Source organism: Astatotilapia calliptera, chromosome 17 (assembly GCF_964374335.1).
Source record: "Astatotilapia calliptera chromosome 17, fAstCal68.1, whole genome shotgun sequence".
In the NCBI taxonomy this organism is placed as follows: Eukaryota; Metazoa; Chordata; class Actinopteri; order Cichliformes; family Cichlidae; genus Astatotilapia; species Astatotilapia calliptera.
In genome coordinates this window covers 8023633-8036446 of record NC_137438.1, presented here as the reverse complement: position 1 = coordinate 8036446, position 12814 = coordinate 8023633, and the positions used below count along the sequence as shown (strand labels likewise).

The window sequence follows — 12814 nt, the reverse complement described above, 5'->3', positions numbered from 1 at the left end:
CAGCACTTAATCTTGGACCAATTTTGTTTTCTTTATACATGTTTCTTAATAGTTTCAAAGGAATCTCTTACCATTGCTATACAGATGGCACACAGTTGTACATTTCTGTTAAGCCCTAAAACCTTAACAGCATCTCCCGTCTCAGTGAATGCTTCTCTGCCATTTCTAAGTGGATGTATTCAAATTTCGTTCATCTCAATCCTGGTAAAACAGGTTCTTGACAGTTTCTCTAAGGAGATCAGTCAGCAACGTTAGAAATCTGCATCTTTGCACATCTTTGAATGACGTCTGAGTTTTGCATCTTGCATCTCAAATCTCATCCAGTCATGTTTCTTTCATTTAAGAAATGTTGCAAAAATCAAAGACTCATTCTTTTATCTGGAGCTTTTAATATACACTTTAATTTTCTCCCACCTATTACTGTCAGTCACTTGCATCTCTCAGTCCTCCATAGCTCCTCTCCAGATGGTGCAGAACATAGCTTTTGTTAGCAGCCTTGCTGCTATCTGACGCTCACCAATCACAGCTATTATTGCTTCCGTTTGCTGGGTCCAAGTGACATTCAGAATCCACCTTAACATCAAATTATTAACATATAAAGCTCTACATTGACTGGCTCTTGCTTATATCAGAGCGACTGACTTCTTATTTTTACAGGTTAGTTTTCCATTCATATTTTCCCATTTATGTATCTGTATGTTGGAACATGTATACTTATGGTTAGCTTTTATTCAAACTGTGACACACTTAGTAACTCTGTGTTTTGAAAATTATTGTACAAATAAATTATTATTATTAATATTTGTTGCGCTTGCATTAAATAAAGGGGAGTCAGAGGCAGCTACTGTTAAAAACATGATCCTCACTGAGGCCAGTATTCAGCAGTCCAGTATAAAGTATGAGAAGGTCAGAGTAAAATGTTTCAGCTTTTGTCTTCTTAAAATATTGACTGTAGTATCTGACAGCATTTCTTTTTTTCTTTTTTTTTGCTGTATTTTGGCTCAGTGGAGTATGCTGACTAAAGTAAAGACAGATTGAGGTACAGCTACTTTCCTAATAGAGTGTGTAATGCAATGGACACGTTGCCAAGAGAGTGCTTCTTTTATGGCTGCTCCAAGTCAAACTTATGATAATGCAAAGACAAAGACAGCATAGGGGTAGCATAAGGTAGCAGGTAGCAGATATAGGATTTAAGCTAAATCCATGTGGCTGTAAAATAAGTATTTTCATTCACGGTGCATATACTGCAAATGCTGGCTCACCTTAGATTCGAAGGGATTGTTATGGTTGTTATTCCGTTTGCTTTCACACCAAATTATCTACCAATTTAGAAGATAATGAACAGCTTAATATAAATCTTAAAACAGAAACGGATGACTTCACAGAGTCTTATACTGCTGAGTGTGTCTGTGTGGGCAAAGTCGCTCATATTAGGTACATGTATTTGCATGTTTTGTCATTCTTTTGTTCCTTTTTTGGGCTGAGTTTATTTATTCATACTCAGAAAACATTATCTTTGTCATTCATAATCCCTGTAATTGCTAAAAATTGTAATTTGATGTTGATTTGAATTATTAAAATTAGCTATAGATGCTCTGACAAATAGAGACTGAATTGGTTTTTTTGTCATGGAAGAGGCAAGTAATTATTTTACATTCTTTAATTTTTTAAGTCAATAATCGACTTGCTTTGCTTAAAACGTTGTTGTTGGGGTTTTTCGTGATAACTGTATTAGTAGTAGTTCCATTAAAAGCTTAAAAACAAGCGTTTTACTAGAGAGAAAGAGCAGCAGCGTGGGATTGTTGTTGGAGCTTTTCGCAGGCATCAACTCATCTGACTACAGTTTGTGGTTAAATTAAAAACTCCTGAATACGTACTTGGAAAATCTTCTCTATGCTATGCTAGCTCTCCCACTAGCAACAACATAGCACTGAACTGAATGTAGCACATTATCTTGCTAGCCACAAGCGTTTCTAAGTCAAAACTATTACATTTCCACAATGTTAATATGTCCTTAAAATTTTCCTGCTCTGTCATGGTCTGCCAGCACTCTGTCTTTAGGTGTTATGCAGAATATCTCACCTTCTGTTAAAGTGTTTGTTAATACTGCACAGTATGTGAAACACATCGACAATGTCAAAGTCAAGCTGCCCAGAATTGCTACGTCATCAAAGGTCACAAAGGCTGCAGCTCGCAAGCACATTTTATGAGATGAGTGATTGTGTCATGGCAGGCTTGCCTGAGGGAGAACATTAGCTCAGCAGCAATCCATCATTATTTTTATACAGTTCTGTCTTATACAGGTTAATGCAGAGGAATCAAAACATTTGGCTTAATAATAATGTTCTATAACAATATTCGTTCTCTCCTGAATTTGCAAGGGGTTTCCTGGGGACATTGGAGCGCCGGGCCCAAACGGACCACCTGGTCCAAAGGTACAACGGCATCTCTTTTTCCACTCTCTCGATCCATCCACTCATTCATTAATTTCATCCAGTCATACATTCACCTGTGTTTCAGGGTTTGCAGGGTGAGAGAGGACCCCAGGGTCCGCCAGGGCCTAAAGGAATACAGGTGAGACAATTTGACACCTAACTTATCTTTCCAGGTTCTCAATTCACTCAGAGAAGAGAAGTGGAAACTATAGCTCACTGAGGAATTTCCATTTGATCAGGCAAGATGAATTAGCACACTCCCTCTCATTTAACATCTATTCATATTTCACAGGTATAGCTCAGATCTCAGTTTTTTTCCCCCTGCTATATCTCTCAGGGCATGTTCCACCAGGTGAAGTCATGATTCACCAACAGGTGCTTATGAAAACAAGGCTGAAATGTTTTCCAGCCCTGTAAATAGAAACAGAATCCACTGGAAAGTGTAGAGCAACACACAGTTTTCTATTGTGCTTAATGTTGGAATATTGATCTGGCCTCCATACACAACGGTGTAGAGTTGGCTAATGTATTCTTCTGTCACACACGGCAGAGTACGCAGACAAAGGTTGTTACTGGTGGTGGTCAGAGGGCCCGGTGGCGCCTGTGTCCGGCAGCCTCGCCTCTGTCAGTGCGCCCCAGGGCAGCTGTGGCTACAATGTAGCTTGCTATCGCCAGTGTGTGAATGTGTGTGTGAATGGGTGGATGACTGAATGTAGTGTAAAGCGCTTTGGGGTCCTATGGACTAGAAAAGCGCTATACAAATGCAGGCCATTTACCCAAAACAATGATGTTGAGAAATAACAAGATATTTTTTCTCTTTATTTGAGTAAAATTTAAACCTTTTCATATCCAGTTTGCAAGACCTTGTAAGAAACTAAGATGGACACTTTATTAGGTACACCTGTTCAGCCTCTCATTGAAGTAAATATCTAATTAGCATGCCACACAATGCTTTTAGAAATGTAGGCACAGTAAAAACAAAAAACCACTGAAGCTCAAACTGAGCATCAGAATGAGGGAGAAGAGTGGGTTAAGGCCAGATGAGCTGGTCTAAGTATTTCGGAAACTGCTGGGATTTTACACACTATGGTTTGTAAGAAAGAAAAAAGAAATCTAGTGAGCGGTGGTTCTCCTGCTGACATCAGACAACTGCAGAATCATCAGATTTTCTGTAGGTGGTATGACCGGGAGTTTTGCTGAAAGTCTGAGGTGTACAGAGTAAACAGGAATTAAGTAAGCACAGCCCCCTGTGGAGTTCCTGTACTGTAGACAAGGGAATGTGCCGACATCACCAATTCAGACAGAATTGCCTTCATCTGTTAGCGATAATGGATGCTCAGAGGGGAAATGTTGCATGCAACAAAAAAACATGGGTAGGAGTAACACGGTGCTACAAGATGACCCCAGAGTTGCTGGCACAATGCTACAGTGGAAATCACTGCACAGGGACGTTTGATCATTAATAAGGGTTTTCCACTTTTTAAAGGTTTGATGGCTCACTTTTGATTGAACCTATGCTTAAAAAATGACTATTAGTCATTAATCATGATAATAATAATGTTAATAATTAATAAAAAGAAGCCCTGAACCATCATGGAGCTGAAATCATTTACCACTAAGAATGGAAAAAAACTCTCCAATTGTTATCCTTGCACATGCTTTCTAAATTTTGTTAAAAGAAGAAGTGATACATCAGTGTGCTAAACTTCCTGGTATTATGTAATATAATAAAAATATAAGTTCTAACATCTGTTTGTGAAGAGACATAAATGCTTTATACAATTTTCAAATCAGTGTAACACGTTTTTATTTACAGCTTTTCAGAAACATGCCTTTGGAAACTTTTGATTGAACAAACTTTGTTTCTGCAGGGCGACGAAGGACCACTCGGCCCACCCGGCGGGCCAGGCCCTACTGTAAGAACTCCCAAATTCATACACTGAATTTGCACTCAGCCGCACACGTAACTCATGCTAAGCCTTTTGTAGGTGGTTCATAAGGATGAATCACCTCCGACTGGATGGAATAAAATAAGCTTTGCCATCATTCGATCAGCATTTATACTTACGTTCACGTGTATGTGTCTGTCGACCTTTAGGGGAGACCTGGAAGGAAAGGCCACATCGGTGAACCTGGCTCCGAGGGTTTACAGGTGAGATCCCATCACTTAATCACCGTATACGTAAGTGCATGTTTGTGGCAATTTCAAATGCCACATGACATCATCATCTCACTGAAAAATCTTAACAGTGTTGTAAAAATGGTGTTACATTGTAATATAGTCAACTGTAGACTTTTTCCCTACTCTTTTTTTTATTGGCTGTAATGTGGTATAATAAATTTAGTATTATGTACATCAAGATTTTATTGGTCTCATGCTTTCCTCCCCTTGCGAGGTGCTTATTGCCTAGACTTATAATGCTGTAAACATGCCCTTAATTATGAGAGAGCTGCAGTTTATTCTGGAGTTTGTTTTTCTCCAAAAAAACATCATCATACATGATGGCAATCATACATGTAGTCCCATGGTCTATGTGTGTGATCTTTTTTGTACTTGTAATATCCTGTGAGAACCAAATCAGTGATCTGTTTAACTACAGGAAGCTAACCAGCACATTGTCTGATGTTTACTGCTTGCAGGGAGAGAAAGGGGACATGGGAAATATTGGAAAAGTTGGACCACAAGTAAGTTTCTTTCACACCTCTAATGACATTAGCTAACAGACGGTGTACTGTGGATTAGTAGTTTTCCATTGGATCCCTTTATAGAGAGTGCAGGGCTGTGGTATAGCTTTTATTAGATTTATACTGATGAAGTGCTTCCAGTAAATTAACTGTTCTCTGTGGCAACTGTGGAAGTGGTTACAGGAACACATTCTCATGCATCACTATTTTACTGACCTACTTTTGAGGCTAAGAAATTTTGGATCTCTCTTCTTGCGATCCAAATACCGTACTGTTTTTAAATCAGAATTGGTGGAACTTCTCAGTAGAACAGATATCCTCTGTGGAAGTGATCTCATTTGTGTTGTCCATTTTTTTTATGGCTCAAAGCCTGTAAAAGCCTTTTTGACACGCTGTTGTGCATGAATCATACTTACAGAGAAATTGTTAACACAGAAATGTTGGACTGTTTATCGATTACCCAAAAACATCTGTGTCAGGACTGGTTGTAAAGAAATCAACTAACTGCAAAAATCACACTTTCGTGCGTCTGTCTTTGGGTTTTATACTTGACACAGATACTGTAGAGAAATGCCGGGACATAATTGTAAGATTCTCGTACGCACGCAACTGTTCTGACCATTCAAAGTATGCTGGTCTTTCCCAGAGGCCCCTTAATGCTAATATTTGCATTCTGTGCATAGTGGAGGCAACCAAGTGGGACTGCTGGACTTTGTTGCAGCACTGCACATATGAGAGCAGTTACTGAGTAGAAGGGCCTTTGAAGCCAAACAGGAACCATGGGGCTCTGCAGAGTGGAAAAAAACCCCTCTAAAACATATGGAGGGTCTAATGAATGCCATTACATCACTTTCCAGATAAATTAGATATCTAAGATGCTTAAAAAAAAGAAAACTTCCAAGCCCTGAGTCGATCCAAAGGGGTTTCAGTCAAACTGTCTTCACTGAGTGCATCTATATCACCCTAAGGCAGTGGTGTCAAACATAAGGCCCGGGAGCCAGAATTGGCCTGGCAAACACTCCAATCCGGCCCACTGGATGGATGTCTTTGGAAAATGGGAAGGAAGGCTTTTAAATGTATTTTCATAAATTTTACAGCCTGTCCTATTGATAAAGAACTCCTCCACAGTCATTCATAGTACAGTAATGAAGTAACAGACAAAATTACAGTTCCTGTTTTTTTTAGTATCTACTGCAGAAATGCGGGGGTTTATTTTATTTTTTTATTACTTTCTATCCAAAGTAAAATAAATCAATAAAATAGAACATTTTCTATAAATTAAATAAAAAAGCTGCCAGAACTTTTTCCTGTAACTTTACATGTGCAGTTAGACTATTTTACACAGTCAAAAAGGAGTCTGGGCTGCCTATCATTAAATTGGGCTGCATGCGGCCCATCATGTAAAATGAGTTTGACATCTATGCTCTAAGGCCTCCCATAAACTGTTCTCAGTTTAATTTTGAGTTTTTAAGATCATAGTTTGGCTGATTTGAGGTTATCTGCTGATTGTTCTGTTTTCATCTCAGTCTCCACTTCACAACTAACTTCACCTATGTTTTGTGCGTGTGTGTGCGCGCGTGTGTGTCACTGACTCAGAGTGTACTCACATTCATTTAAAGATCCTTCTTAAAAAGAATTTCTTATTAAAATCTAACTTTGGCTGTATTTCCTCCTTGACTGTAAGGTCTTATTAATGCTGTGGCTCAGAGACCAAATGGCCTTAAAAACATTGCCGTTAAAGCTCTCCTGTCAAGGCCTCACATGGAAAAACTTTTGAAGCCATATCTTTCTGTTAAGTGATACAGGTCACCACAATATCCTGCTTCACATCCCAATTAAGAGATTTGAGGTCAATTTTTTTTTTTTTTATAACTGCGCTTTTCTGCCAGAATGTCAAATCAGCCACTGAGACATTTTGCCATTTTACTCCAGATTATCCAGTGAAGCAGCTGGCACCGCTTCAAACTATAGCACCCCACCCCCCACTCTCCCGTCCCAGCATGACTAAACTGGAAATGGTTAAGCTCTTCTAATAACTTCCATACTTACATTTTCTGGTGGTTCCCCCACAAGGAGTCATTCGCAAAATAGCTTTTCTTGACGCTGAGTGCAGTGTGAACGTAGTACGTGAGCCACTGCAATTGTGCGATTAAAAAATGTGTTATTTGTTACTTTTTTTTCTTTTTCTTTTTTGCCAGACAACAGTTTAGTTTCAGCAGTCACAACAAGGTTGCAGCCATTTGTTCTGGCTTTGTTGAATAACGGCCCAGTATCAATACCACATGGGTTGTGAAGTGGATTTGGAATTAATATTGTTATAGCATGGTTACTGGCACATATTGATGTGTTTACTTTTCCTTTGTTTCTCTCAGTGTTTTTAGTTAAGCACTATTTCTAGGAAAAACTTGTGAAAGTCGAGATGGTAAAAATGATCTTCACCCCTTCAGGTTTCTCTTCATCTTTGCAGCGCCTGCATTTTTGCTTATGTAAGCATTAGATTGTAATTTATGACCTCTCACATTCCAGGTGTCATGACTAGTCGGGAAGTAACCCTTAGATGAATGAAGATTGGGTTTTTGCGCAGATATAACTTCTCGTGATGTGTTTCTGTTTAACGCTATCCCTCTCCTCTCCAGGGTCCAGCAGGCCTGATTGGGATAGCTGGGGTGATAGGAGTTCCTGGTGAAAAGGTGAGGTGTGTGTTTCTCTGTCATTAGGCTGTCAGACAGCATGAGCTGCCTGCCTGTCAGTGGCAGACCTATATAATTAGGCCATGGCTTGAGGCCCACGAGCCCCAGAACACGTGCTTGTATAAACACTCAACACTCTCACATCCTCATCCATAACAATATTGTCAAATCCACATCACCACTATTTCCTTTAAACCCTCCTGCACTCTGCCGAATGTCAAGCTATAATGAAAGTGAACATTTGATTACAATACTCTTTAGACAAATTTGCTTGTCTACGGATGTTAGAAACTCCCAAAATATAATTGTTTCTGACACAGTGCTTTTTTAAAAGTTCTTTTTCCACCTCAGCTTATGCCGAGTAAACGTGCACAGCATTACACACCTTTTTAATCTCTGTACAGTAAATTGTTCCCTCCCTCTATCTCAACCTGCAGCCCCTTTTCCTTCCTATCCAGAAGGCCCATTTGTCAGAACATGTTCTTGTGGTGGGAAGCCATCTGCTTGTCAGATTCTTGCTTGTCCTCCTACTCCTCTTACACAAAAATCCTCCTCCTGGTTCAATCTGTCATCACCAGCTGTACCCTGACAGCCTAAAAATTCTTTTCACATTATAGATATATGGATAATATTTGTTTAATACTGCTCTAAGTATTTCCAAAACAGTTCCATACGAATAGTCTGATCCCTGTGTGAGACAAGGTGGAATAACAAGTGTTACAGAGGTTAAAAAAAGCCCTTGGAAGCTTTACTGATCAGCTGGGCTTACCTTTGGCTTTTATTATACTGTGCAGAGGGCCAAAGACAATATATATATTAGTATCTGCTATTTGTACACCACTGTCACATTTACCTTCTACACTTAAAGAAGCTCCTCTCCACTTTCATGGCTTTTATTAAGTAGAAATGTATGTGAATGCGTGTTGAGGTTTTAGGTCATGGTTTAATGATCAACTCTTCCTTTTCCTCCAGGGTGACCGGGGACCACCAGGTCCAACAGGTCCAGCCGGAGAGAAGGGGCCCAGGGTAAGTGCAGTCACTCAGGATATTCTGCAGCTCTCCGTTTCTTGTCTGACAGCTCACAAACCTACGGTAAAAGGGTTAATAGACTAAAACAGTAAACTAATGGCTAAAGATGATGAGTTAAATTCGAACCACTAAGCGATGCTGGCTGTAAGCTTTGGCAGATGTTACATGTTTTAGTTCCTGGAAATGAAGGCAGACCCTCTAGAGACCCAAGTTCCAGATTACTCCGTGTTGCAACTTCTGAAGGTACAAATGTTTGCAAAATAGATCTTTCCACAGTGTTGTTATTGAAGGTGTTTGCATAGTGAAACCTTTCACTGTAAATTTGCAGTAATATACTGACAGCAGCACAATATAGAGTATTGCTGCAAATAAACGTGCAGATACTATATTCTTGGAGATTACGAGAATCTTTTAGCTCTTTTAGACACCTATCTAATCTCTAGATAGGTAATATTATCGAATGTACTGAAGGATTAGTTAGAGCTACCCACAGGCATGGAGAATCTGACCAGTGTAGCAGACCACTAACAGTCATTCACAGTTTGTACCTCATTGTAAGACTAAAGAGAGCCAAAACCTAACCTAGCTGTGTATAAACTGAGTAAACATAGTGCCCATTGATTGTGGGTTACTGAGACTGAGTAAAAACAGTGTCCAGTGCAGCAGTGTTTCTTATATGTGCTGTAATGCTGCATGAATCTTCAAGAGAAGCTGGCCTACATCCTACACTGTCCAGGGGCCTTGGATTGACTCCATGTCTGTGGCTTTGGGCCCCAGGCCTGACCTAACTAATCTGGTGGCAGTCAAAAGGCTAGCGTGCACATTTGGCTAAGAAGGAGAGAGATGTTTGTGAGCTGCGAGAGGGATTGCAGTGATTTGTGTGAACCAGTTGGTGGTGTAATGTAGCCACATTAACGAGGAGTGGAGGTTGAGTTTAGAGGCTTGTGCTGTGTAATCATCACAGATTACAATGATCTTATCCAGAAATTCTGTTTCTGTTCAAAGACAATTTGCAGGATTAGCATTTTCTGGAACGTGTTCTAGTCTTTAGTGACTTTCTTTGACTTTTGGGTGTTATTCCCTCATAGATAATTATAGGAAAATACTGTAAAATGTGGGTGAGAACCACAACACCGAACAGCCTGGAGCCCATTCTAAGACAACATAATATGAAACACAGTTCTGTTCACCGCTGCCCCAGATTAGCTGCTGATCCCAAAGCATAGTGCAGATAAGCCTGGATATTTTATGTCGTGTTACCGCTTTTACTTTTTAAAAATGATTTTGTAGGCGATATCAATAAAGAGTGACATGTTTTCCCCTTTCTTTTTGGTGTCAGGGTTATCCAGGGTTGCCAGGGAGCCCAGGGGACATCGGCATGCAAGGTGCACCTGTAAGTGGAGCAACAAAAACATGCAGGATTTTAACCTCATGCATACCTCCCTATATGTGTATTTTTTGTCATCAATTTCCTTTGCTGAGTACTTTTTGCTCCCTGTGTATTAATGAATCTCATCTTCTGTACCAAGTGTCTCGGCTGGATGTCTGTAAATACCTAAATTGCAAGATTTTCTTGGGCCCTTAAACTGTGCTGAAGGATCACGCTCGTCTTTGTAAACACCCAAAGTTTATGAGGGCTATTTGATACATCAGTTTCCCCCATTCTCACAATTTAGCGTGGAGCAGTAAACAGTGCGTCTAACTGGCTGAAGATCATTTCCACCGAGCTGTTTGTGCAGCATGCCGTAGGTTCACAGCATTAGTGATGATGTGGTTAGAAGATGCATAGTTATTTTATCTAAATATTATAACCATAACTCCACCAAATATTATGAAAACCTTCAAACTTTATTCTTATTTTTTCCCTTCTTCTTATAATTTCCTGGTCTATGTTCTCACTAATTTCACTTCTATATCCACACTGTTTTTTTTTTTCTGACAGGGTCCACCGGGACCGAGGGGTAGTCCAGGCATTGCTGGGCCAAAGGGTAGAAGGGTAAGAGGAGACTGTAACATTTGGGCACAAGCTGCATCAGTCCCTTAAAAAAAACTTCCCTCATCAGACCTTTGGTTTGTCTGTTTCACATCACATCTTCTTTCCCATAAACCAGAGCTTGAAGCAATTAAAAGACATGTGGATGTCGTTCCACATGGCCCAAGCTTCTTTATAGGTGCAATTACAACTGTTTCACGAGCACCATGAATCTAGTGTTACAAGACATCATTGTAAGGTCAAACCAGTGAGGTGATTTAATGCTGGTGGGACATCGTGTGGCAGAGAGAAGAACAACACCTACAGGTGGCAAAAGAACAGTTTCTGGTTTCTGTGCTTGTGATTTTCTAAGAATTTAAATTCTGCAGCAGCAGAAATTAAGGAGGAAGCAAATTTAAATCCTGAACCAACTTGGCAGATATACATGCCACGGCATGTCCTGCTATCTTTTAATAAGATTACTGCAGTCCTGTGGTATTAACAGAAATCTGTTTGCCCTCAAAAAAAAGATTGGATTTTTTTATTTGATTGGAAACAAACTCTTTTGTTTTGTATCTTGACATTTAGAAAAGTCCCCGAAGAATCGTTTAATTGTTAACACATAAGCAGCTTTTCCAAATTTCTTTTACCAGCAAGGTAGTTAAAAGTTTGGTGCTTTCTTGTAAAATACTGGGCTAGCGTAAGCAAGCAGAAGCTCATTTTGGACTTTTCAAACTTTTATTTTTGCAAAAATCGCCTCTTTAAATTGATAGTTTACATCCACTTACAGTAGCTTCTGCACCAAACAGCAGCTTTCTAGTTGAATGTGTCCTATTAGGAGAAAAAATAATTGTAATAAGTTACTACCACATTACTTTAGTTCTCATCTGAGATCGTCTTCTTTAATTCTCAGAATGTTTTCTTCCTTCTGCATATTTTGCCCAGAAAGACATACGACACTTGCCACTTGAGTTGTTTAACATAATCCACACGTGTGTCAGTTCTGTCTTTGTTGAGGTCAAATACATCAGTCATTGTAAATGCATGTGATTTATTGTAGGCCAAAGAAAACTGACTAAAGTGAATTATTAAAAAACAGCTGTTATTGAAACAACTAAATAACTGCTTTGCCTATTTTCCCACCAAAAAACATGAAGAAATATGAATCTCAGTCAACATCTGGTTAGTTGTGAGACAGGCAGCCAAGCTGACCAAGCTGACCTTTAAAATGACAGCAAACCTTATGGCAACTCAGTGTTGTCATAATTTTACTGCTCCATGACCTCAGTGCCACACTGCAGGGGTGAATGTACATCACCTGCCTTCAGTTAGTGTCCGTGCCACTAAGAAAAGTTTTTTCCACACTATTACAAGATTAAACAGATAAAGGAACATAGCATCCATTATAACATGAAAGATTAGGCAAAAGTAAATGACTCAATGGTGTTTAAATCAAGACTGAGGTTGGAGAGGTGAACAAAAGGAAAAAGAATATAACGATAAATCCTACAAGGACGATAAAAGAGCAGAGTGACACGAGAGGCTCAAGCAAAATAGCAGATTTGTCCTCAAAGGAAGAGATATAAAAGGAAGACTCAATGGAGAGATAAGCTGAAAGGTCTAAAAGCATGGACAGGAGCAAAAAAAAAGAGGGGGGCTGAGGGTGTCTGTGTTATAGATCGTTGTCTCTGTATGGTGGCGCTACAATGCTGTGAAACCCCTGAATCTCTGTGGGGGTGGGAGGCTGCTACATCAGGCTGGAACACCTCCCCAAACAGACAAACAATACAGACTAATTACTTTGCTGGTGGTGCTGTTTCATTACCCATAGTTGGCATGTGAGAGCTTAGATGCTCAACGTACTGTTCTTTCTTTGTTGAGTGATGTTCAGTGGTGTGGCTCGTCTTGTTTTTGCACAGGGACCCCGAGGTCCAGATGGCCCACCGGGAGAACTGGGTCCTGAGGGCATCAAGGTAACATCATGGTATAGATATAGTAGGAAA

At 39.7% G+C, this 12814-nt stretch overlaps 1 protein-coding gene across 1 annotated transcript in view; it reads left to right on the top strand.

Annotated features, from left to right (window-relative positions):
- Positions 1 to 12814, top strand: part of col24a1 (collagen type XXIV alpha 1) — an 85145-nt gene that overhangs the window by 47064 nt on the left and 25267 nt on the right. Inside the window, exons 20-29 of the mRNA XM_026146179.2 lie at positions 2382 to 2435; positions 2521 to 2574; positions 4307 to 4351; positions 4534 to 4587; positions 5076 to 5120; positions 7757 to 7810; positions 8783 to 8836; positions 10179 to 10232; positions 10782 to 10835; positions 12731 to 12784. Coding sequence (XP_026001964.2) covers positions 2382 to 2435; positions 2521 to 2574; positions 4307 to 4351; positions 4534 to 4587; positions 5076 to 5120; positions 7757 to 7810; positions 8783 to 8836; positions 10179 to 10232; positions 10782 to 10835; positions 12731 to 12784 — 522 coding nt within the window. The remainder of the gene's footprint in view (positions 1 to 2381; positions 2436 to 2520; positions 2575 to 4306; positions 4352 to 4533; positions 4588 to 5075; positions 5121 to 7756; positions 7811 to 8782; positions 8837 to 10178; positions 10233 to 10781; positions 10836 to 12730; positions 12785 to 12814) is intronic.